The sequence below is a fragment of the Raphanus sativus genome, chromosome 6 (genome assembly GCF_000801105.2).
Source record: "Raphanus sativus cultivar WK10039 chromosome 6, ASM80110v3, whole genome shotgun sequence".
Taxonomy (NCBI): Eukaryota; Viridiplantae; Streptophyta; class Magnoliopsida; order Brassicales; family Brassicaceae; genus Raphanus; species Raphanus sativus.
In genome coordinates this window covers 7,612,368-7,638,791 of record NC_079516.1, presented here as the reverse complement: position 1 = coordinate 7,638,791, position 26,424 = coordinate 7,612,368, and the positions used below count along the sequence as shown (strand labels likewise).

The following is a 26,424-nucleotide window of genomic DNA, read 5'->3' as shown; positions in this document are numbered from 1 at the left end:
AGACCCTAAACCCAAACCCTAGACCGTAACCCAAACCATGAACTCTAAATCCAAACTTTAATTCTTAACCTTAAATTTCAAAAGAACAACATCAATATTAATCTAAATATTTAGGGTATAGGGTTTGGGTTTTGTATTTACGTTTTGGGTTTAGAGACTAGGATTTGGGTTTAGAGTGTAGGTTTGGGTTTAGAGTTCAGGTTTTTGGGTTTATGATTTATGGTTTGGGTTTAGAGTTTAAGATTTTGGTTTAGGGTATAGAGATTGAGTTTATAATTTAGAATTTAGGGTTTAAAATTTGAATTTAGAATATAGAATTTGAGTTTATGGATTAGATAATGACATTAGCATTATTAAATTGACACTATTTATTTTGTTAATTATTTTGGTTTTTGAAAAGATTTTTAATACTTTTAATCATTAATCTAATTGGCACTTTGATTGGTTTAGAGTTATTAGTCTTGTCCTATTATCGTTAGCTTATTACGTTTGGAGCTCGGACGGCTAACAGTTCATATAATATTGTTTGTCAAACCTTTGGTCAGTTTTTTATTGATATGTAAAACCATAAACATTTGGCCCCGAACTTTTAAAAGTTTTAAGCGAAATCGTACCAACTCGTGTAAAGATATTAATTTCAGTCGTATAATCTTATCATATCTACACTAGACGAATTTTATCCATATAATCTGCCATAAGGTATACGTATGATCTACATATATATAACAACTAAAAACTTTCTATAAAGATAGATAATCGTGTGTTTATTTTTGCAAAGTTTCTTTTATAAGCTTTATGAGATGGTAGCTCTTAGAAATGTTCAAAACATATACGTTGTAGAATTTACAAAAAAATCCCACCGATATGCAGTTATATATTAATATATGTAGATTTTATCACATACACACCAATATGTACACACATCAAGCAAATATATTCAAGATGGGTACATATCTTTATATAAACACCACCAAATTTTTTTTTTTTTTTACATAAGGGCTTTTTAACACCACCAAATTTACAAGATGTTTTTATAATCTACATATATAACAACTCAAAACTTTCTATAAAGATAGATAATCGTGTGTTTATTTTCGCAAAGTTTCTTTTATAAGCTTTATGAGATGGTAGCATATAGAAATGTTCACAAACATATACGTTGTAGAATTTACAAAAAAATCCCACCGATATGCAGTTATATATTAATATATGTAGATTTTATCACATACACACCAATATGTACACACATCAAGAAAATATATTCAAGATGGGTACATATATATATATATATAAAACACCACCAAATTTACAAGGATGTTTTTATAAGATATGCTTGTCATTCAGAAGCGACCCTGAAAGTTAGCCAACATGGAAATAGGAACGACGCATAATCCTTTACTCCTTAAGTCCATATTATTGTTGTTTCCTTCTCTGAGATTCCTCATCATCGTCATATTTTGTTCATCCCCTTCTTGGATTTGGATCTGATTATCCCCCATGCCTCTCGTAGTTCTCTACAATACCATATGGAAAACATATTACGTGCTTTTTTTTTTTGGTTCAAATAACGTGCTATATCCGTTATCCATAATGTAAAGTTTGTTACTACGGAAAGCTTATTAACTTATAATCAGACAAACATATATATATATATATATATATATTGAGTTTATCTAATAACAAAGGACCAATTCTGTCTTAATAAAGTATTGTGCAATATGAAATTTCTTTATCTTTTCCTTGTGTTATAAATTAACTTACAGTCAAATTAATGAATAGATAGAGCATATATATATGTATGAGAGAAGAGTGGAGAGACTACCATTACGAAACTAGACCAGACATAGTCCTCATTTTTCTAGGAGGCGTCTGAATATGTTCAACCTGACTGACCTGTTCAATACCATTCATATAAAATTGTAATTTGCATACTATTAAGAGAGATATACTACAAAAAGAGATGAATAAAAAGGCATAAGTAATTATTTTAGGTATATGTGTCATGATAATCAATCATGTTTTACAATCTTAATAAAAACTTATGAAGAGTCTATAGATTTGCACCGAAATAAAATAAAAAGAAATTTATGGATTAAATTTTCAACCACTGATCATGTTTAATTGAATTAGGTTACCTTAGGGCTATTAACCGGAGAGCTAGCCGTGTCCTCCAGAGAATCATCTTCACAAATCTTCTTGGTTCTTGCTTTCCCAAACTTTAACTTCACCGGAAAATTAACTGGAAAATCCTGTCCGGAAAAGACGTCAGTAGCAGCGTCGGAGACCAGAGAAGGAGAGACGCCAAGAAGCGAACAAGAACTCTTGTCTTGATGATCACTATCTTCTCGATGAGTTCTGTAATGATTCGAGAAATCGTCGAGATAGGTTGTCCATCCACTCTCTTCTTGACAATCACCAGCATAATCATCAATATCAACAACATCATCGCGATGGTCGAAAGGGGCGTGATTTTGTTCGTAAGTATTACAAGAGAATGTATCCATCATGTGGAGAAAGGAAGAATAACCCAAAATAAAATGGAATAATTCTTTAAGTGGTTGCGTTGGGTACATATATAGAGGTCGTTAAATTCTCATGGTATTTTAAAAAGGCGAAACAAAATTAATTGGAGAGATAACAATCGGAATCTTGATGTAGTCATCACATGGGTCCCAAAGCGTTGATCAAAATTATTTATGAGAACCAAAAGCCAACGACGGACTTCTAAGAAAGTGTGACATTGAGCTATATATCTTTCAAAAATATGTTCAACATAACTCATAATTTTCTTTACCAAAAAAAAGCATAACTCATAATTTTATGAAAAATGATATATAAGTAGACTTTTATGGCAGGACGTGCATAGATTATAGTTTAGTTTCATTGTTGTAAAAAAAAAGTCGACTTTTATTGTTTGATAAACAAAATTATTTGCATATGTATACAAATATGTGGAATTAGATTCTTCGACCGATCGATAAAAGTTGATAATAATATAATCATATAAGAGGAAAAAAAACTTTTACATTCTTTGTCGCAAAATAAGAAAATTATTAAACTAAGATTTGTATGATTTTATTCTTCTGAATGATGTCTTTTTATCAATCTTTGACCATTTAATAAGCGTAGATGAGATTTGGCCAAACTTACGTTGATTTGTATAGCAATTGATTTATTATTATTATTATTTTTTGAAAAAGGGCTTTTTGTATAATTAGTTGAGACATATCTTTCTACCAAATTCATTACCAAGTTTAAAATGTTGAGTTGTAAAATGATTGTATGATGATCAAAGAAAACGTAGACAAAACCAACACCAAACCACCACGAGGATTACAAAAACGAATTTCCTAAATAAAAATAAACTTTTAAAAGGGGTTGGTCAGTGTGAAAAGTAATACAAATACTCAAACCTTCCTGATGTAGCCATCCGATTTGTAGTTCTTTTTGCTACTTCAAAGAATAACTAAATAATTATATCCAACTTGTTAAAGGGAAACTTTTATTAAATTTGTAACCGAATGCAAACCAAAACAGAAGAGGGGAGGAGGAACGTTATGTTCGTTGAACTTGACTACTTTGATGTTGCGTGAGAATGGCAACGCCGAAGAAAGTAGACTTTTTTTTTGGTTTTATGTGTGGCCGTTACAGAATGATGACACTTGAAACAGTTTGGATTTGGATGTGATGTGCACAAACATGTGAAAATGGAATTCGATGACGGAATGTTTGTTTCCTTGCAATAGTGGATCACTTTTATAAGGGAAACTTGTGTAATAACCGTTTCTAGTGTATGTGTTTGAAAAAAAGAGTCGTTTCTAAGTGTATTGAAAAAAGAACAAAACATTTGTCGTGGTGAAATTAGTGAAGTAGCTTGTAACTTATTGCGATCAGTAAACGGACATAATATAGTTTGAGATACAACTAGAAAAACAAAACAAGAAATGAAAACATAACTTTACGTTATCAACATATTTCTTTTAAGAATATAAAACAATGTTCGATTAATTTTTTTTATAAAGAATGTTATGGGAAAAAATATATACTGTACAAGTATAAAAGCAGAGTGTTCTTCTTTTGTGGTTTCATCGGTGATTTGTGGAGCAAACTATCTGGCTTTCGGGTCTTCAAACTCTTAGGTCCTGCTCTTCGAATGGAAGTGATGCGGTTCCTTACCTTCTCCAAGTTTAATTAGGGCAGATGTTATCAGAGAGGTTCGCTATGTTTCCTTCTGTTCTTTTCCAGAGGTGGTAAATTGCTTTGCGTGCTCAAAATGTTTGCCCACATTTGTATCGATTACGAATTCATAACTAGCGATAATAGTTTTTTCCGTTTTGAAACCCTCTCATCCTGAAGTCAAAGAAACACACATCCTTGAGAGCTTGAACTCTTTAGTTAATAGATGTGAGTAGTTAGTATTCGGTCTCAGGTTATAAAAATGAAAATCAAAAAGCGAAATGGTATTTACTATTACTGGAACCAAAATTCTCCAGTGGAAATGGAAAGCGGAAACATTACAAAAAAAAAAGAATAAGAAAAACTTCATGATCTCCTCTCTTTTTATCCCTGCTACTTTTCTCTCAATACCATTTTTCTCTGTTTTCTTTCGTTTTTCTTGTTATTTAAAAGAAAAATACTGAAGAAAGCGGGCGAAATCTCCGCCGCATCATCTCTCCATTTCGCTTTAAAGACGGCTAGAAACGGTGCTCCGACCATTTGCTTCTTTTTATATATTTATATATATGTATATCTACAAATACGTTGTGGGAAGATGCTAAAAGTCGATGAGTGGTTCTCCGATGGTGAGATTCCGCTCCACTGTCCATGGTAAGTCGAAGAGCTTGGCCGTCACAAACTTGAAGATTTTATTTACGTTTATGTTGTATGAAGCACTCGAGAAGAAGAGCGTCGCGTTTAACGCCTTCGCGTAGGTTCTCGCCTGGCTAGCGATTGCCCATTGAAGATCAATAGGAAGTTGAATAAACTCATCAAACTTTGTTCCTACCATTACTGGAATCGCCGTCTGCATAAAGATAGTGTAACAATTCAAAATTCCTTATAACAAGGGTAATTATTATAAAGAGACCAGATTGGTAATGAATGATAGTATGTATGAAATCTCTCACCTGATTGAACTTTCTAGCTTGTTGATACCAGCTAATCACACTGCATTAATGAAAAAGTTACAGTTTAGCTTCGAATTAACTTTTTATCAAAACTTTTGCATGTTCTGAAGCCTAAATAGTAGTACTATATATTATTAACCTGTTAAGAGTGCAACGACTGGTGAGATCGAACATGAAGAGAATTGCTACAGAGTCCTTGCAAGCCATGGGGATCTGATCCCGTGATCTCTCAGCTCCTGCAAAATGATAATTAACTTTCTAATTAAGCTAACTAATTCCTCCAAGAGTAATGGTATTAAACATTAGAATGACATTATTTAATCTATGGTTACCTTCTAAGTCCCAGATGTTGTAGGAAATGCGAGCACCTCCCATGGATAACATCTTGTCCGTACAAGTGATCCCTTCCTCCAACTCTCTCATTTCAACTTCCTTCTCTTCCCCAACATATTTCGCCTGTATAATAAAAACCACTCATTAATATTATTGCTGATATTTTTAAAAATTCTAATTTAAAAAAAATAACATTCAGTTTGGTCTGAACCCGAACCGGACACAACAACTAAACACCTTTACCACTTTGGGTTCTGATTTATGACTTTCTTTTCTTTTGGAACACGGTTTATGACTTAAAATCCGAAACTGAAAGAGACGTTAATGATTTAAAAAAAAAAAATATTTGCTTATGTGTAAACTAACCAGGAAGCAAGTTTTTCCGATCTGGGGATCTCCTAAGAGGCTGATCTTGAGAGAAACCAGATCAGAATCCGATCTCCGGTGGCTGTTATCGTGTTCGTGCACCGATCTGCGGCGTACGACGGGGATGGGAGGAGGCTGAGGACGAGAGACAGACGGAGAGGGAGTGGCGGCGCGTGACAGCAACGAATATCTCCCTGATTTTTTGGGAGAGAAAGCGACGATTCTGCTCCAGAGCAGCCGCGTGAATCGACGGAGGATCAAAATACGACGGTTCACTCTGTTTCTGAGATTGTTGAGTCGAACGATCTTAAGGCAGGACTGAGCCATTCTTGAGACTGATTAATTATAAGAATCTAACGGAGAAATTACGAAAGAAAATAGAAACGAGAAGAAGAGAAAAGAAAGCTTCAAGAAGATGTGATGATGATGGCCAGAGGGAAGCTGATTGGTTCAACTTTGGCCATAAGAAAGAGAAGGAGAGAGAGAGAAGGAATATACGTGAAAAGGTTCTGTGTTTCCTCATTTTTTCCCGGAAGGGACGACGACACACTTTAAAAGCTTTTTAATTAATTATTAAATTTAACATTTTAATTGAAATTTCCTTTAATTTAATCATTGGGGGTGATTTGAAAAATTTTGTGGGCAACGAACTTTTCTGGTGTGATGAGAGAGCTAGGTGGGGGATTTTTCAGATGTGACGACCACATACATTACATTGACCTTTTTAATTTATGTAAACGAAAAAGACGTAAATAGTTTACAAAAAAAAAAAAAAAAAAAAGACGTAAACTCAGGCAATACCTTACGTGCTTTGCATACTCTATGCTTTTTTTTCTACATCAATTTAATTAGCCTCACTTTTTGATAAATTTTAAACTACAACTTTATTTGTTTCTCAAATTAATATAGTATTTCATGTAGAATTTTATTAATAAATTTAAAGTCTTCTTGCGAGAAAAATATAATATTGTATAGGTTATGGTGTTACTAGTAATTGAGCTAATGATTTAGAGAATACCATTGTATATTTCTTTTTATTAAGATCATTACTCGTTGTCCCTTCGGCGACATCCGATAAAATAACATTATTATTCTTTATTGAAAATAATTTTAAACATTGTTTTTAATAGAGTGAATTTGCTCAAAATCCTAAAAGAAATTGGATATTAGAGATTTGCCATAGGAGGAAGGGGAAATGGTAGTGATATGGGAAAGAAAATTAGAGAAATTTAGTGTGTGGAATGCGAATAGGATGAGTTTAGTGGGTAGGAAGTGCAATTATTCTTTTTAATACTAGTTTTTATCAAGCATTTAATGATTTAGAGAACAATTTTATTTTTATAAAATACCAAAACCCAATTTTGTGAGATGAAATGTTTTTACCATTCATCTAAAACCCATCAAAGTTATCCAATGATCTTAATAGAAATCATTCTGAAATATGAAATTATTGTAATGGGTTCATTTCGGATTTAGCAATAAAGCATGCAATGATGATGTGTGTCTTCATGTACCCACCACATGTGAGCCATGTTTTTGTATGATTACACAAATATGGGTTTCTTCCTAAAGTTTCGATATAATGAATCACAAGTTGAAGTTATTAAGAAAACAAGTTTAAAGATGCTCTCGACATAATCAAATATTACAAGAATAAACAAACCATATGATATTGGCGAATCAAATGCTGTTGATTTAATTCGGTTTATAAGATGTTGGTTCAAATAATGATCTTAGGGATAATAATTGAGATCCACGTGAATTAAAGAAACACGTAATGAACAAAAGAGCCAACTCAAAAACATGTCTCCGACCACTGTGGCACTGATTTATTATTATTAAATCCAAAATACACTATCGTCTAATGCTGCTATCGTTTATGACTAAAGGTGGAGGATTACATTACAGAAAAAGAGGATTCCAAATCAAAGAATTGCACCCTTCCACCATCATTGCCCCTCGAACAGTACCATTAGAATCGGTACTGAACATCCGCATGAATCCATAATAAAAATTTCTTATATCGCAGGTTGTTCTTGGATACAAATAAGCATATCCGATGTAGGCCATTGTTTAAATACATAACTATATATTACTGATCGGTTCAAAAAAAAAAAACTATATTACTGTTATTTAAATTTATTTCACAAAGAATTCTAAACAATGAAAAATAACAAAAATAAATATAGAAAAAGGATATACTAGCAGATCCAAAGTAAATTAACACATATGTTATATACGGATGACCAAAGAATTTTATATAACACATTTGCATAATTGTGCCCGAGTCTTTGTCAAAAAAAATGTATTGAGTCAACAAAACAAATAATAAGTTTTTTTCCAAAAAAAAAAAACAAATAATAAGTCGTAATTGGTTGAGAAAAAGGGCGCTAGTATAACGTGGCGGCCATTACTGCTTTTCCAGCTATTTACTATATTTATAGATTTTTGGTGACTTAAATTCTATTTGCATTATTTAGCAAAAAAATAATTCTATTTTTGATTTTTTTGGTGATTCTGATCCTTTTGTGTGTGTTAATTTCTCTCCTTTTCACGGAACAGAAAAACACATTTATTTAGTCGAGTAATTAACAAGCATTTTTCTTCCATAATATGTTTAGAAATTCTTATAATGGTTAGTTATATTCCTATTATTAAACACGATGTGTAGGGATTTTAGTATTTTCCATTAACTATAGCAAGAGAATGAAGAGACTCTTTACTGACTTTTGAGTTTTGACAAAAAAAAAATTATTATGTGAAGAGAAGAAAACTAGCTTGTTTACTGAAGTATTAACAACTAGGGATTTTTGACCCAAAAAAAAAAACAACTCCAGATTTTGTAGTGTCACAACCAGTGGCGGAGGTAGGAAAACATGTTAAGCGGGTCAACTTCAAAATTTACATATATTATAAGAGCAATTTACTTAAAATTAACAAGATTTGACCGGTTTTGAAAGCTATACAAATAATTTATTTTATAGAAAAAATCACCTGGATCAATTGACCCATCCGCTAGTAATGTGGCTCCGCCACTGATCTCAAGGCAAATAGACTGGGTTCAGTTTTTAGACCTATAATATATGGCCCAGTTTTGACCCTGACCATTTTATGGAAAATTAGTTTTTTTAGCACAACTAGTTCATAGTCTCTTCTTTCTTAAAATCTAAATCGGACTACCTAGAATATTAAAAAAGACACAAACTCTCTATAAAAAAACCCTAACCACCAGAAGCTTTGTTTACGGGTTTTCTCCTCATATGCCATGGATTAAAGAATCTCTCCGATCGACCTCCCGAACCTCCCAACCCACCCTCATCTCTCGATGTCTCATAGCTTGTCATTTTAGTTGTAGCTGCACGTAAGGGTTTCTTGACCCTTATCGCCACCTTCTACTCCTTCCTCTCCCAACAATTCAAGTTGTATCTTTGAGATTTTCAAACTTAATCATTGGTGTTGTGTTGATTTATTTGGAGTGGACTCTCTGGTGGTCTATCTATCACTTTGGTATACGACCATTTACTCCAATATGTAATCCTATTACTGCTTTATGGAGTGGACTCTTTGGTTGTCTATCTATCACTTTGGTACGACCATTTACTCCAATATGTAATCCTATTACTGGTTTATGGAGTTCTGCCTTTGTTATGTTCAAACTCTTTTGTGTTCTGTTGTGGTTGCAGCTTGATGGATGTATGTTTGACATGTCTATTCCTCCTGTTAATGGGGTTTTGTTGGTTGACATTTACAGTCAGTTTCCCTCCTTTATATAGTTTGTTCCCCTCCCAGTTTCATCATACTTTAAGTGGTTTTATTGCAGGGACTAAAATGTTGAAGATTATAGATACTTCAGTTTACGGAAGTTCTAATTAATCAAAGGCCTGTTAAAATGGTGTTACTCGCCTATGGGTGTGTAGTCATTTCAAGAATTGTTAATTGTACACTTGTTTTTGTTACAATCTCAGGAATTATATCACTAAATGTGATCTTTAGTTCCCAAGGGTTCGTTTCACTTTGCAGCTTGGTTGTTGAAACTAGAGGACGTCTCTTCGCCATAAGTTATTTAAGTATTTTGTATGCTTTTATTTTTTCGTGTTTTCTTTGTTCAATTGTAATAAATGTTTGTTTAGCCAGGTAAGATTTTTATTATGTTTTGTGAAGAGTAAGAATATATAAAACTGATTCCTTGATCTCTTAGCTTGTGTTATCAGCTTTCCATCTTTATCTCGTAGTGTAAGATAGTCATCTTTCATTCTAATATCACAACCTAATTTTGTGGCTTGTCCAAGGTTGATAATATTACTCTTTAAATTTGGTATGTAGTAGACATCGGTTAAGATTTTCTTTGCTCAATCCTTCTGCAAAATAAGACTGATCATTTTCCTTTTATGTCTATACGAGAATAATCTCTAAACCACACTTTTCCTGTGATTGACTCATTGATAGATTTGAAATAATTTTGATTCCCGGTCATGTGGTTACTTGCACCATTGTCTAGATACCAAACATTATCGGAACTTATCTCAAGACCTTTCGGATTAACATTCTTTTTGTTTAAGTATATGACCTCATTCAGCATTCAATCCTCAGCTCTGATGTGTCAGTTTCCTTAGTTTATGTAGCTTCCTGTAACTTGAGTAAGCGATCCGCAGAAGAGGATGTGTAGTGACCGTCTTATCGCAACGATAGCATGTGATTTTCGATAGATTGTTGTCAGCCATAGTAATGATCATTATAAGATCATTTTACCGACCTCTCCCTCTACCTCTAATGTATTATCTTCCTCCACATTCTCTACCACGATAATATCCATTGGAATCTCGATTTGAAAAGGTAGAGTGAGATTCAGAATTCGTATACATAATTTTTTGGTTGTCTTGTGCATCTTTTTCTTCTTCTTCTTTCTTCAGCAACTCGTTCTTCATAAGTTTTCAAAAGTCCAATAATGTCTTCAAAGCTCATAGTCTTTAAATAAAAAAATTGTTCCAGTGAGGCTACAATATGTATATATTTCTTTCGAGGAATGCTTAAAAGAAACTTATTTACCAGTTTGGATTTGTCAATAATTTCTCCAGAGCGACTGACTTCGATGATATTTCTTATATTTTTCAACAAAGTCGTCGATCTTGTCATATCCTTCATCTTCAATCTTTCGAACTCAGATATGAGGATCTGGAGCCGAGCTTCCCTAACCCTATCTTCCCCCATGTGTCTCGATTTTATGGCTTCCTAAACTTGTTTTGTTGAGTCCAATTCCTCTATACATGTAATATAAGTTTCTCGGTATGGACTGGAATAACAAAGAAATCGCCATGTTGTACTTCTCATTATCATCAGATCCTTGCTCAATAACTTCTCATACTTTGTGCACCTTGAGCAAGACCTTTATCCTTATTGCCCACACCGTTATAGTTAGTTGAACTTAGCATGTGACAACTAATGAACGGAGGCCCGCTCTCTTTATTGTTATGTCTCCTATCGCTTCTCGTTAGCAAGATCGAGTACTAGAAGATCTGATACCAAATATATAATCAAAAATATGAATCACAAACAAACTTAATAAGAATTACTCTGTTATTGATCTCTTAATGCTTTAGAAAATCACTCAAAACTAAAGTTCTCACAAACTCATAAGTTATACCATACATTTATATCTTCTTATATAGTGAGATATAAATCCTAAAAACAATAGTGTTCTAATGGTTAGATTACTCCTACACATTATAGTATTTCCTATTTCCTAATCCATAACTCAGTAGGAATAAAGATAACTTGTTCAAGCTTAGTCGAACACTTACATCACCTTACATTGTTCCAGAGGAGGGACCACAAATGATCCATGTCTGTATGTAAAATCAACAAATTTAATTGCCATGATCAACCTTTAGATTGTTAACTATATAAAGTGAAAAAGTACTGGAAAGTATCTTGTATTGGCATCAAAGTTAAAGTAAAATCCAAAGAGAACCCAATAGAAATTTTGAGAATGTAGAACCATTCGACATTAACTTTCGCAACAAACATGACATTTCGAAAATTAATGGTTAATATGTAATCGAGAACCATAGGCGGGTTGATAAAAATCTACTTGTTTCATAAAATCAATTCGGCTCAATTATACATGTAACTCATTTATTAATTTCATGTATTTTCTCACGCTGAGATAATAATGCAAATTGCTTTTTTTCCTAACACAATAATGTCGAATGATAAGATGGATTGATTCGTTTGCTCTTCATCACTTATATGATCTATAGTATTATCTGAGAAGTCAGTTTCATATGTGTCGCACTCATGTTTACTTTTACGATGATTGATTACACTGATACCCTTAATGAATTAAAAATATTATATTTAAATATTATTATTGATATTTATTTAGTTTTCTTTTTAAATTTTTACAAATAACATATATAATAAAAAGGAAACATTTATATAGTTAAACGAATTTTAAACCAAAAATATATGTATATATGATATGATTTTATTAAAAAAGGAAAGTTCACAAAAGAATAATATTCCATTTAAAAATATTTTAAATAACATAAAAATACTTTTGAAGAAATAAAATATTTTCTTAGATGAAAATTTTATATTTTTATATAATGTGATTTCATTAAAAATATCACACATGTAATTTTGATATTAGAAAGTAAATATTATTTCTTTAAAACCTAATTTTAAACAATACAAAAATATATATTTTTAAGTAATAGAAATATTCTTTATATATCTATCTTTTTCTTATGTGATTACATAAAATATGAAGTAATTATCTTTCAGTTTGAATTTGAAAAGAAAATATTTAACTCAATATACTCACAACATGAGTGATTCAACTAATCCAACTTATATCTAAAATCAAAAAATTAACTGCAATCAAATATATTATTTATAATAATAATAATTTACTTTTAAAATATAAATTATAGGATAACTCAAAACATATTGAAAATGAAAATAAAATATTAACCAACTGTTACAATTTAGTTCTTTTGTAAAAGCATATATATATATATATATATATGCACGAGACTTCAGAGTATTACGTTATATTAATTTATGTAATTTGGAATCAGACATTTTAGTTTATTTTTTATTTCAATCTAAGCACAAAATATCTTAAGTTATCAATCCTAAAATATATTTTTTGTATCTAAAATAACAACCAACATAAATAAAAATAAGAAAATTAATCAAAATTTTAATATATTTAGAATAAAAATATTATAGTTGAATTTAGAGAAATATATGCAATCCAATATATCCAAATGATAACTAAATCAATTTTAAAAACAACCAAACGACTAGATATAACATTTATAAAATCATATGTCTAATTAAATTAATATAATATTATTAATATAATTATACGTAAAATTATAAATTAATAAAATTAAAGTAAATATCGAAATTATTATAATATATTTACTTTATAAATATTTATATCCGTGCATGAGCACGGGAAAATCACCTAGTTCTATTTTATTTGCTTTCGCCTGTTATTGTTTTAAAAACCTTCAAACTCTATCAAAACCTATAATATTTTTTATTTTTGGAAAAAAAGAACCTATAATCTTAACTGACTTGATTAAAAATAAAATACTCCATGAAACATAATGTAATAAAAATATTGGTTAGACCCGTTACAACAGAACACACATTAGTATTTTTGCTAAACAAATAAATATCAGGTCAATCACCTTATAACTCAATATTTTCTGTTTACCAAGCTTTTATTAACTAAACACATTATACTAATTTATATATATTCTGGTATGTATAGTGTAATCATCTGTTCAATCGTTCAACAAATCACAATAAAGAAAAAACAGTTTATTGAATTTTGTATTTTTATCATTCTATATATGTCTTGTAATTATGAATATCATGCTAACCATAGGTTGAATCATTAATAGGAAAGCAATTAACATTGTAATTTGACATACAAGATACATCACCTAATTGTTATTTATTTTAAGCAAGCACACAAATTAATGAAAGCTTATATCGAATTGAGGTCTGAGGGATAATATCCATGTCCTATTGTACCAGCTCACCGGTTAACTTGAGCATTTGAACCGGTTATCCAATCTGTTCATTCGGGAACCACTTCTAGTTTCTTGTTGCTCCATTTGTCCAACCTTTTAGAAGCCTCTTCCACCTAAAGCTTATATCCGATTATTCTTGAAGTGTATCAAATCAATGAAGTATAGATGCAGATACGTAGAAAAACACAAACTTACTTCTTTTGTCCAGTCTGTACGAAACATGACCCATGCTAAAATAACCGTTTGTATAAGAGTTCCACATATCATTCCCGTCCATATACCCTAAGACATTAACAAATTAAACTTTGTAGTTAGTCTCACTAATAATATTATTGAATAAATATGAATTGGTAAGTATTTGAAGTTTGAATTGAAAGGTAAGAGGACTATCTTGCCTTGGCATCGAACTTAAAGTAAAACCCAAAGAGAGCCCCAAGAGGAATTCCGATAATGTAGTAACATCCAACGTTAACTTTTGCCACAAACGTTTGCCAACCGCATCCAACCGCCACACCTTAAATATAAATATCCCATTTGTTTTTTAAGAAAACAAAATTTCTCTATTTCGATTTGTGAAATTGTAGAGTTACAAAACAAAAGGATTTACCGGAAAGGACGGGTTGGATTCCATTGAGGACAAGAGTTAAGGCAAGAAGCGGGCAAAGATCAGAAACAGCGGCTGAAACTTCTTCACCCTCGGTGAAAGCATAGCTCAAGACGTCACGGAACGCCAAAATCACAATGGCTAAGATCACACATGTGATTAACGAATAAATGTTGACGATGATAACAGAAAACGATGCTGATTTAGGGTTTCCAGCTCCAAGTTCATTGCTCACTCTTACACTGGATCAACATCAATAACATTGATTTTGACAGACAAATTTAATTGGAAAAAGCAGAGATCGGAGCTCAGTGTTATTAAACCTATTTTTGGGGGTAAAATGTAAGATTTTTTATATTCTTTTAGGAGAATAAATTGGATAAAAGGCATTCTTAGTTTTATATAAAAATTTGAGAGATCCACGTACCTTATCGCTGCATTGAATCCAACAGATATCATGAACACCCATCCTGAAATCGTCATGCTGAAACACAAAAAACAAAACAGAAAAAAATAAATGTTACGGTATCGTAGGGAAATGAACAAGAATATAGTAATTCAAAAAAATTGTAGCTTGTGTCGTCATAGAACAATAAAATATTTCAAGGTTTCATGAGTTATATCGTTATACATCCAAACTCGATACATTCTATTAGTGCAAACTATAAAGGAAGAGAATTGTATCTTGATTTGGTGCAAGTACCTAAGTTTGTTGGCTTCATCTGTTTGATTAGAAAACAAACTTTAAGACATTATACAATCAAGTACGAGTCCCGCTATGCACTAGTTTTATTATTTGAATAACCTATCTAATTAGTGAAAGGGTATTGTATACTATGTTCAACAAAATAAAGTAAATGTTGCAGAGCAGAGTTCTTTTTATTAATTGGACGAAAAATGATGTTTTCTTCGATAACTTTAAAACTAAATTCTACGAAATGAAAGAATCATATGTTTAAATCTCACAAAGGAATTTTTAAAATACTACAATATACACAAGTAGAAAACAAAAGGAGCGCATAGTGATGTGACTATAGATTATGATCGACAAAAGTTGTTCGCCACTAACATAGCTTTCATAGGTACAAGTACAACCAAACTTCGTTTTGAACTCCTACACAATTTATTTTTGTTCTGTTTCATATCGAATGACAATACTAAAAATGTTAATCGAAACTTTTTAGAAATCATTCTTCAAAAAGTCTATAATCATACGTTTTTGGAAACTAAAGACAAATTAAAAACTATGTATTTCTTAAAATTATTTTGCATTTTATGAGACTAAATAAAGCATGAAATAAATTTGCATATATCAATATGTCTCCATGGACAAGAAAAAAGAAATATTATTGTCAATTTGATTAAGAGAATTTTTTTTTCTTTTATCTCTAATCTCTATGTTATTCTCTATGTACTGTATGTAAACTGTAAAAAAGAAGTAAAAACAGAAACTAGGAATATGTAAACTAATTACGTCAACGAAATTAATGAGTCAAATTTTTGTTTAAGGAAACATATATTTTTAGGAAATACTTACCAAATGGAGAGCGAATCAAGAGCAAGCTCTGGATTCTCGAGAAGTCCGGCGAGAAGAACGAGAATCTGAAAATACCAAGTCTCAAGGCAGAGCATCACGGCAGAGGCAGCAGAGAGTTTAAAGAAACTCGGTAACCCCGAGAACGCTTGCACACTAAACCCTCTCCACGTCTCACGACACCGTTCACTCGTCACAATGTAAACAAACTGAGCCACCACTATAATCCACCACGAGAGGCTGAGCACAAGCGAGGCTCCAAGAAGCCCCATGCCAAGCTTGTAAATAGCGAGCCAGCTTAAGAGAAGGTGAACGAAGAGCGTGGCCGTTGAGATGTAAGCACTCGGTGCAACGATGCTTTGCGACTGTAGGAACTTTTGGATCGGGAAGTTCACGGCATAGGCAAAGATTTGAGGTATTAGGCCGTAGACGAAGATAGACGCGGCGGAAGCTATCTCCGGCGACTCTCCTAGGAAAAGCAAAATGGGTTTGGAGAAGACGTAGATTAACGTTAGGAGAACGCCCGTGAGAGAGAGCAGCACGGTGGATCTCTGGAGATATATGCCAAGCATCTCGTATTTTCTACCTCCAAACGCTTGACCACACAACGTTTCTACCGCACTACCCATTCCTAACTAAGTATATCCAAAAAAAAAAATCATCTCAAAAAGACATAACACATGCAAAACAGAACATAAAGACATATATGGATGAGGACATCTATGTTATGGAGTTTTGTTTTACCATGAGACCGTATGCGAAGATTTGTATCCCGGTGTTACCAAGAGAAGCTGCAGCGAGTTCTAGGTTTCCGAGATGGCCGGAGAAGATTTGAGTGGACATGGACATCAGGTAGTTTATCATGTACACGATGACCGCAGGAGCAGCAAGTTTGAAGAGAAGCTTGGATTCAATCATCGTGGCCTTACGAAGGCGGTGAAATAACGGAGTTTCAACGTCGGAAAGCACTCTCTCTAGCTCGCCGTTGCTAGACTCCGTCGATGGAGAAAGCGGCACCCTTCCATCAGCAGGAGGGTGGAGAAGCGGTTGGTATACGCCATCGTTTTGAGACGAGTCCATGAAGAAGCACTCTCTCTCTTTTTGGGGGGGTTCTGTTATTAGATTATCGCCTAAGGATGTGTGTGGCTTTGTGTACTCTTGTGTAGGTCTTTTGGAGGGTGGCGAGTGGCGGCTCAAGACAATCTACAAATAGGTTTATATAATCCACGTCATTTGCCTTCTGCTTCATTATTAATTTTTTGGATCCCACTGTTTATTTCAAACTGAATAAAAATAGTATTTTAATTTACTTTCCATCATATAGTTTGACTGAAGAAACTCAATAACTAGTGTATCTTGTTCTCATAATTAAGGTGGATACGAGTCGTTATTCGTTTTGATTCGTTTTGATTCGATACAAAAAATTTGGATATCTGTGATTTTACGAATCCAAACAAATACTAAATTTAATATCCGTCAAATAAAGAATAAATCATAAATATTCATTTAAAAAACAGATATCCCATCTGATCCATAATGTACATATGCATTTACATATTTATATATATATATATATATATATATAGTTATATATAATTTTGTCTCTATATATATTTTTAGTTATTTTATTTACTAAATTAATTATTTGGTCGTTAAAATTTTGAAAGTATGTAGTTTTTAAATAATTTGTAATGAAAATGTTATTATATTATATTAAAAATTCTTTTAATATTTTTTAAAAAAATAAATTTTATTACTTTTTACCAGATCGACGGATCCAATCAGATATTTGGTCAAATCTATGATTTTTCGGATATCCATAACACCGAATATTAAAAAAGATTACGGATCGAATCGAGATATCCATTATCTGTACAGACGAATCGGATCGTGGATATCTTTAAAATTTCTGATATCCGTTATGTGTCCACCCGTACTTATAATGTATCATTATTTATAAAAATGTTTAATATAGCTGACTTAACATGTCTAAGTGTATTGTTCATTTTTAATAATGCATACATGTAATATGTTCGGACAAAAATAATATTTTGGGTTTATTGAATACCCAGCTTAATTACATCATTCAGAAATTATTTCTGGTTTCTTGTTGCTCCATTTATCTAGCCGTTTGGAAGCTTCTTCAACCTGAAACAAGCATTACATTTTACTAGTCTTGAAGTGTGACAAATCAATGAAACTTGATCTAATGGCATGCAACGTAAACGTGGTACGAAGGTTGAATGGTTAAAATGTTTACTTCTTTTGTCCAGTCTGTTTTAAATATGACCCAGACCAAAACAACCGTTTGTATAAGCGTACCACCAATCATTCCCGTCCATATACCCTGAAACAATTACGAATGCTATCATTAGTCTTTAGTTAATTACTACTCTCATAGCTAATCCAAGAATTGTTAGATTTTAAAACAAACAAGTGGTAGCTATTTGAAAAGAAAATAAAAAGAGGAGAAGTAAATTGCCTTGGCATCGTATTTGAAATAAAACCCAAAGAGAGCCCCAATGGGAATTCCGATAATGTAGTAGCATCCAACGTTAACTTTTGCCACAAACGTTTGCCAACCGCACCCAACCGCCACACCTTAAATATCCCAATTGTAAAAACTAAAAAATCATTTATATAGTTTGTTTGCAGTGTAAGAAATAATATGTATTTACCAGACAGTACATGTTGGATTCCATTGAGAACAAGAGTTACAGCTAAAAACGGGCAAAGATCAGAAACCGCAGCTGAGACTTTTTCACCTTCGGTGAATGCGTAGCTCAGAATGTCACGGCACAGCCAAACTATAATGGCTAAGATCACACTTGTGATTAACGAATATATGTTGACGATGATTACAGAAAATGCTGCTGATTTAGGATTTCCAGCTCCCAGTTCATTACTGACTCTTACACTAGATAAACATTATAGTATCGAAAAAAGAAAAAAAAAAACATTATAACATCAAATTTTACTTTTAAACTTCGACAAATTTATTTAAAAAATTGTAATTCATATATAACATCTCAGTGTGTGTAAACGTCCATATAGTTATTGGAGGATATACTGTAAAATGTTTTTTTGTTGTCAATGTGGAGATAAATTTCGATTTTATATAATTGAAATTAAAGAAAGGAAGTTGGACAAGACAGACCTAATCGCTGCGTTGAACCCAACAGATATCATGAACGCCCAACCAGCAATCGTCAAGCTGAAACACAAAATAATATGAATATTATATAATATCGTGAAAAGTTTTTTTTTTTGAGCAATATCGTGAAAAGTTGAGCTTTGATCATCATACACCATTGCTTTAATACAACATTATAAAGTTTTATATAATTTAGCAAAAAAAAAACATTATAAAGTTTTATCTTTTTAGTATTAAAATGCAGATATTATATTCTAAAGATGCGAATGCTATCTTTTGTCAAAATAAAAGATGCGAATGCTATCATGATCGATTTGGTACAAGTTCCGAAATTAAATGGCTCCATCTGTTTGGCAGGCCCGCAGGCGTATAAAGAAAAGTAGTGAGGGTATAAAACAGAAACGGGAAACAAACACTGGAACCAAACCAAAATATTTTGGTCCAGTTTGATTTTCGGACATCGATTTTATCCCAATATCCAAATAACTTAATAACACTGGAACCAAACCAAAAAAAAGTTTTAAAACTTTACATTTTCTTTTTGAATCTTAAATTATTTATGATTATAAGTATATTTGAATATTTTGAATACTAAATATCTTAGATCAAACTATACCTAAAAGTATTTATCAGTTTAAAATTAAAAACAAAATTGACTTTAAAACTGAATGGAACTGAACGAAACATTGTGAATATCTATATGATTTTTACAAAAAGGTTTGAATACCTGACCGTCCAGAACCTTTATAAAAAACAGAACGTTGGAGGAATAAATAATCTAGTACAACTGCGGCGGACCCTAATAGACTAATCTAAACTTCTAAGACCATCTCTAACCCCACTTCATTTTTCATTTTTTGCTTCAATTTAAAGTAGTTTTTGCTCCAACTCTACTTCATATATTGCTTCAAAATGAAACCATAAACAGTGTTGCTTCAAATTTGAAGATCTACTGTGCATATCTTCATTTTTTGAAGATGAACTTTTCAAATTGTAAATTGGTCATTCACTTTGATTTATTCTTATCTTTTACCAAAATAAATTATATAGGTTAATATTATCCAATTAATTTCACAATTTCGATTATTATTTTTATATAATCAAATTTTTATATTGAAAATCATATGAATATTTATTTTAAGAATTTTTTAAATCGATTTAAAAGAATCAAATATAAATAATCTTATTTCTTATTTTCAAACCCTTTTGTTAATCAATTGTAGAAAAGAATTTTATATATGGCGTTTTTTTACAAATTATGATGTTTTGTGTTTGTTTATTCATGTTATGTAATAAATTTATTATATAACGATTTTTAATTTATATACAATAATAAATGTGTTGTATTATTGTTAAGATAAAGTAATTAGGTAAAATAAGTAAATAGGAAAAGGTATAAGGTCTTTATTACTAATTAATGACAAAGTGAAGATAGAATATATTTGAAATATTTTTTTTTACAAGAAAGAAATGAAGCAAACTATTGGAGTGAATGTTGCATCATTTTTTTCTTTATTTTGAAAAAGTGCATATTTGAAGATAAAAAAGAAGCCAACTATTGGAGATGTTCTAAGAATTAACTACTGGAAGAATATAGTACAATGTACACGCAGAAAAAAAGAGCTTAGCTAATAATTGGACAAATATAAAATGTTTTTATTCGATTCCAAGTAAATACCTTCGTACTTAAACTTCTAAGAATTAAATATCCACTTTTTTTACAAAAATGCTCATACAGAAACTACAGAATAAAATACTAGTATTAGTAGTATATTGAAGATGAAGGCAAAACCAAGGAAATATGATGTAGAAAGAATGTTATGTTATGCCTTTTCTCAAAAAAAAAAAAAAAAAGAATGTTTTGTATCTAACAAGAGTAAACTTTCATATGAACAACCAAACTGCGTTTTGTACTCGTACAAAGATCTTTGTTCTGTGTTTTCATATCGAATTGACAATATTTATAGCGTTGAGGAATCATTTCTAAAATCATTTATCCAAAAAGTCAATAACCATACGTGTTCAGGTCTAGTTTCAAGATGGAACAATATTGCTTGTTTTAGCTCAAGACGACAAAATGAAGAAACATATATGTACCTGAGAGTTGACACCGAGAGCATCTCCAATATGTATATCTCTATAATTTTCTTTAAAATATAAATTTTTATTATAGAATTGAATTTACTCTAATGTATACTTTTATAATAGAATTTCTCTATATTAGAGAAAAATATAAAAAGTTTATTTTTATCTCTATATTTAGAGATGAAAATAACAATTCTTTATATTTTTTCTTATGAATAGAAGAAATTTATTATAGAAACAATACACTAAAGTAAATCTACCTCTATAATAGAGTTTCTCTATTTTATGGAAAAATATAGAGATAAATTATATGTAGGATGGAAATAGTCTAAAGGACGTCTCCTCGCTATTAGTTGTTTTAAGTATTTTCATATGCTCTTATCTTTCTATATTTTCTTCACTTGATTGTAATAATAAGTGTTACAAAAAAAAATTGTAATAGTTGTTGTTTAGGCAGGAATCAGGATGGATTTGGTATCATGTTTTTGAATACTTTTAACTATATACTAGATCATGACCCGCGCGCCTGCACAGATTTATCTTTTGATTCACATATTTTATATATATGTTGTATATTATTTAAGATTTATAATATAAAAAAGTTAGAATGATCCGAAACCTAAAAAATCGACCCGGACAAAAAAAATCAAATACCTACTTAGATCCAAATGTTGAGAACTCGAAGAACTCATACCTGAAATGAACAGATTTATACCCGCTCGAGTGAGCTAAATTTCAAACATAATATCTTTTGTTATATTTTTAATTCATTTTTTTGGGTTGGTGAGATTTACTATTTATTCGGAAGATTTTTGGCTAACTTAATGGTATATATTCGTAGGTTTCTTTTTTCTGAACAGGATAAAAAGATTTGGGTCTTGATTAAATTTATCTTATATAACAAATTGCTGTTATAAATAAGTTTTATAAAAACTAATTTGTAACAGTAATATCATTTTTGTTATAAATTAGTATATCATGGTTTATAGGTTCAAAGTATATAGTTGGTCGTCTTCATAGTATTGCTAATATTGATAGATGCAAGTTAATGAATACAGATAATATATTGTATTATTAGTAATCTGTCGTATAATATTATATGTTAGTAGATGTATTATTAATAATCTATCTTATAGTATAATATGCTAGTGGATGCATCTAGCTTATAGTAAAATATATGCAATATAAGGAAACATGCGTAGTGAATATAATAATAAAGTAAGAAGTGAAAAATATGATAATGGTTGATATTAATTATTTATAAAAAGGCATGTTTAATAATAAATAGATTAATATAACAATAATTACATAAGGTCCAACTTTAAAATCTACCTAGAATTAGTTGTAGTGTTTCTGTTTTAATAAGATAGATAGCTGTCCTTTGAACGAAATAAAATAAAAACTCCAGTTAACAAATAAACAAAAAGTATTCACACATTTTCTCAATTTGAGTTTTCAAAACTATGAAATGAAATATAATTATAACTAAACAAAAAGTTTAAATATTTAGAACACCAACAACGGTTAATGTTTAAACGAGTCTCTAAGACTCTAACTATAAAATGATTAATATATTTTTCTCAAAAATGATTTAGTATGAAAGAAGTAAACAATTATTACCACCAGTTCTTAGGAAAGAGACACATGTGACAGAGATTCTCGATGACATGTTTTTTAATTATTAGTCCAATTTTTTTTGGTTATTGTTGATTTTAACTACATAACTGAGAAATTAATATAATAATATTAAGAAGTTCTTTTGGACAAACTATCGACTAATGACACTCTTAATTCTTGGTTTGTGTTTCTAAAAGTAAATTAAAAATACAAATATTCTGAATAATGACAGATACTTAAGAAATCTATATCAGCATAATTTACATGAATTTTTGGTATCAATTTATCAAAAATAATTGAAATATTATTCAATTATAAATTAAATATGAGAACTCTGCACTATATATATTCTAGAATCGGTGAAAATATTGGGAAGAACTATCCAGTGCAGAGTGTTCATATTTAATTTTTAGTTAAATAATATCTCAATTATTTTTGATAAATTGCTATCAAAATTTCATGTAAATTATGCTGGTATATATTTCTTAAGTATCTGTCATTATTCAGAATATTTGTATTTTAATTCATTTTTAGTAACACAAACTGAGAATTAAGAGTGATCAATCAATAGTTTCTCACAGAGAACTTCTTAATATTATTATATTAATTTCTCCTTTATTTTCTTTATCCATAAAGTCATAGACTATTTACTCTTTATGTTTTGCCAACAAGATTAATAATATAGCTACAGTAGAACTTCAAGCCTCGCCAAGTTTTGCGGCGGAATTGGAGAAGATAGAAACACTTCAGATATGCTTCACGGAGTTCAACATCACTCATGTTCCACGAGAGCGAAATCAAATTTTAGATTTTTTAGCTAAAACTGCTAGATCATTCCATAGGGAGTTACATTTTGTTGGTTGTTCTATTCCGGTCTGGTTACACAGATCACCTCAAGCTTGAGTAATATAATAGTTTTTTGACGTCAAAAAAAAAACTACAGTAGAACCTTTATAAATTAATAATGTTGGGACTTTGAAATTTTATTAATTAATAGAGATATTAGTTTACAAAAAGTTTCATTTTTAGATTTTTTCTATTTTATTTATAAAATAAAAATATAATTGATGTATAATGTTTAGAATTTTGACTTTCATATTGTTTATTATATTACTTATTTCCTATTTTTATGTTTTATATAACTTATATGTGATTTTTGATATAATTTTACTAAATATTATAAAAATATATTGAAATGTTAAGAAAAAATAGAGGTATTTTATTGTGAATATAAAAACCAACAATATATTATTTAGTTTGTAATTATATGAAATGTATATATAGATATATTATTAATTTTTACGATTTTAATGGGACCATAGATTTTCTAAAAAATTATTATCTTATTATTTTATCGATTTATGTCATATTTTGAACTGACTCAACTCGGGACCAAAAATTTTTATTAATTTATAGAGATTATTAATTTATCGAGTATTAATTTATAGATGTTAATCTAGTGCGGTGTTCAAAAAAAAATGTTCTAGTGTAGTTATATTTCTAAGGAAATCAGCATTTGTATTTAAAAAAAAATGTGTTTCAAAAAAAAAAACGAAATCAACATTTGTTTTGAAGGAAATGTTGGTCAAAGACTTACCAAACAGAGAGAGAATCAAGAGCAAGTTCCGGATTCTCGAGAAGTCCGGCAAGAAGAACCAAGATCTGAAAATACCAAGTCTCAAGGCAAAGCATCACGGCGGAGGCGGCGGACAGTTCGAAGAAACTCGGTAGCCCCGAGAACGCTTGCACACTAAACCCTCTCCACGTCTCACGACACCGTTCACTCGTCACTATGTAAACAAACTGAGCCACCACTATAATCCACCACGAGAGGCTGAGCACGAGCGACGCTCCAAGAAGCCCTATCCCAAGCTTGTAAATAGCGAGCCAGCTTAAGAGAAGGTGAACGTAGAGAGTGGCCGTTGAGATGTAAGCACTCGGTGCAACGATGCTTTGCGACTGTAGGAACTTCTGCATAGGGAAGTTTACGGCGTAGGCAAAGATTTGAGGGATGAGACCGTAGACGAAGAGAGACGCGGCCGAAGCTATTTCCGGTGACTGTCCGAGGAAAAGCAAAATGTTTTCAGAAAAGACGTAAATTAAAGTTAGGAGAACGCCCGTGAGAGTGAGCAGCACGGTGGATCTCTGAAGATAAACGCCGAGCATCTCATATTTTCTACTTCCAAACGCTTGTCCACATAGCGTCTCAACCGCACTCCCCATTCCTAGCTACAGATTTTCAAACATCAAAGTTACTACAAAAACATCCCAAACCCCATAACAGCAAAACACATGTGCCGGTTTTGGGACAATCAGATGAAACATTTGTTTTAGGCTTTTAGCACTCAAATTTCATCTGATTAGCACTTAATAGTATCCGAAACATATATATTTATGGATCACCCGTTTTTTAAATCTTAATTGTTTCAAACCCATAAATTTCAGTGGCGGCTCGCAAAGTATAAAAACCAGTATCACTTTGTTACCATGAGACCATAGGCAAAGACTTGAATTCCACGGTTTCCGAGAGAAGCGGCAGCGAGTTCTAGGTTTCCGAGATGGCCGGAGAAAATTTGAGTGGACATGGACATGAGGTAGTTTATCATGTAGACGATGACCGCAGGTGCAGCAAGTTTGAAAAGAAGCTTGGATTCAATCATTGTGGCTTTACGCAGGCGAAGAAACAGGGGAGTTTCAACTTCGGATAGCACTCTCTCTAACTCGCCGTTGTTCGACTCTGTCGACGGAAAAAACTGATCAGGCTGGAGAAGGGGTTGGTATACGCCATCATCCTGATACGAGTCCATGAGATTTTACTCGGCTTAAGGATGTATAAAGAAAAGGATGTATAAGTCTAGTGTATGTCTTTGTTTGGGTTGCGGTTGGCGGCTAATATGTAGACTCGTGTGATTATCACTTTGAGTGTGTGTGTTTTAGATAAGATTCTTATGTAAGCCCACGTCAATTCTTTTCATTGCATATCATCCTGTTTTTTATTTATTTACAGAAGGACATACAATAAGGCTCTACATGTTCAAATGCTTTTTTTTTCTGGATATTTTCTTTCCGTTAATGAAAGCACTACGTGAGCTATAATCAAACTTAATTATATTGGGAAATATGATTCTAACGTGTTCTACTATCAAAATCACAAGACAATTTTTGAAAACGGAACAGCTTAATCGCATTTTTAAGGAAAAAACTTGTTATACAAAATGGTGAGAAAATATAAATGGAAGAAAATTTTGGTCCAGCAAAATAAAGATACTTGTTATGGTCAACATGCAAGCACATCCTTCTATTTTTGTAACCAATTAATTGATATGGGCGAGGGATTTCGTATTGTTGAAGATTTGTTTTGTTATTCTATACAAGGAAACAAATCACCGCGAGCATCAACCATATCACCGTTTCACTTGTCACCCATATCACCGTTTCACTTGTCACCCATAAACGTCTTAAAAGGTTAAAAATATCCGGATGATTCTGTTGTAACAAAAACTTACTCGGTTCATTTTGAAATAACTAAGAGTGATTTCTATGTTAGTTCTGTA

General features: G+C 31.4%; 3 protein-coding genes and 1 pseudogene across 5 annotated transcripts; all 4 read right to left on the bottom strand.

Annotated features, from left to right (window-relative positions):
* Positions 1 to 1,159: 1,159 nt before the first annotated feature.
* On the bottom strand, positions 1,160 to 2,522 carry LOC130496784 (vascular-related unknown protein 1-like; annotated as a pseudogene).
* A 1,550-nt stretch (positions 2,523 to 4,072) lies between these two features.
* LOC130496783 (septum-promoting GTP-binding protein 1-like) lies at positions 4,073 to 6,355 on the bottom strand. Its single transcript, XM_056989240.1, has 5 exons — positions 5,826 to 6,355; positions 5,459 to 5,582; positions 5,266 to 5,362; positions 5,127 to 5,166; positions 4,073 to 5,023 (listed from the first exon to the last, which is right to left on the bottom strand). Exons 1-5 carry the CDS (start codon positions 6,150 to 6,152, stop codon positions 4,775 to 4,777), a joined length of 837 nt encoding a protein of 278 aa, XP_056845220.1. The 5' UTR covers positions 6,153 to 6,355; the 3' UTR covers positions 4,073 to 4,774.
* A 7,358-nt stretch (positions 6,356 to 13,713) lies between these two features.
* LOC108829386 (protein DETOXIFICATION 40-like) lies at positions 13,714 to 17,208 on the bottom strand. 2 transcript variants are annotated; one of them, XM_056989239.1, is made up of 7 exons: positions 16,759 to 17,208; positions 16,018 to 16,649; positions 14,908 to 14,964; positions 14,484 to 14,722; positions 14,272 to 14,390; positions 14,072 to 14,158; positions 13,714 to 13,995 (listed from the first exon to the last, which is right to left on the bottom strand). In XM_056989239.1, the coding sequence occupies exons 1-7, from the start codon at positions 17,092 to 17,094 to the stop codon at positions 13,990 to 13,992; spliced, it is 1,476 nt and encodes a 491-aa protein (XP_056845219.1). In that variant the 5' UTR covers positions 17,095 to 17,208; the 3' UTR covers positions 13,714 to 13,989. The 2 variants fall into 2 exon arrangements, with proteins under 2 accessions (XP_056845219.1, XP_056845218.1); XM_056989238.1 differs by having other exon boundaries at positions 13,714 to 13,989.
* Positions 17,209 to 17,953: 745 nt separating this feature from the next.
* Positions 17,954 to 25,790, bottom strand: LOC108829385 (protein DETOXIFICATION 40-like). Of its 2 annotated transcripts, none has more exons than XM_056987744.1 (7): positions 25,357 to 25,788; positions 24,468 to 25,099; positions 19,172 to 19,228; positions 18,693 to 18,931; positions 18,497 to 18,615; positions 18,275 to 18,361; positions 17,954 to 18,162 (listed from the first exon to the last, which is right to left on the bottom strand). In XM_056987744.1, exons 1-7 carry the CDS (start codon positions 25,675 to 25,677, stop codon positions 18,097 to 18,099), a joined length of 1,521 nt encoding a protein of 506 aa, XP_056843724.1. In that variant the 5' UTR covers positions 25,678 to 25,788; the 3' UTR covers positions 17,954 to 18,096. The 2 variants fall into 2 exon arrangements, 1 of the variants encoding a protein (XP_056843724.1); XR_008935043.1 differs by having other exon boundaries at positions 17,966 to 18,162; positions 18,497 to 18,638; positions 25,357 to 25,790.
* Between the last annotated feature and the right edge of the window lie 634 nt (positions 25,791 to 26,424).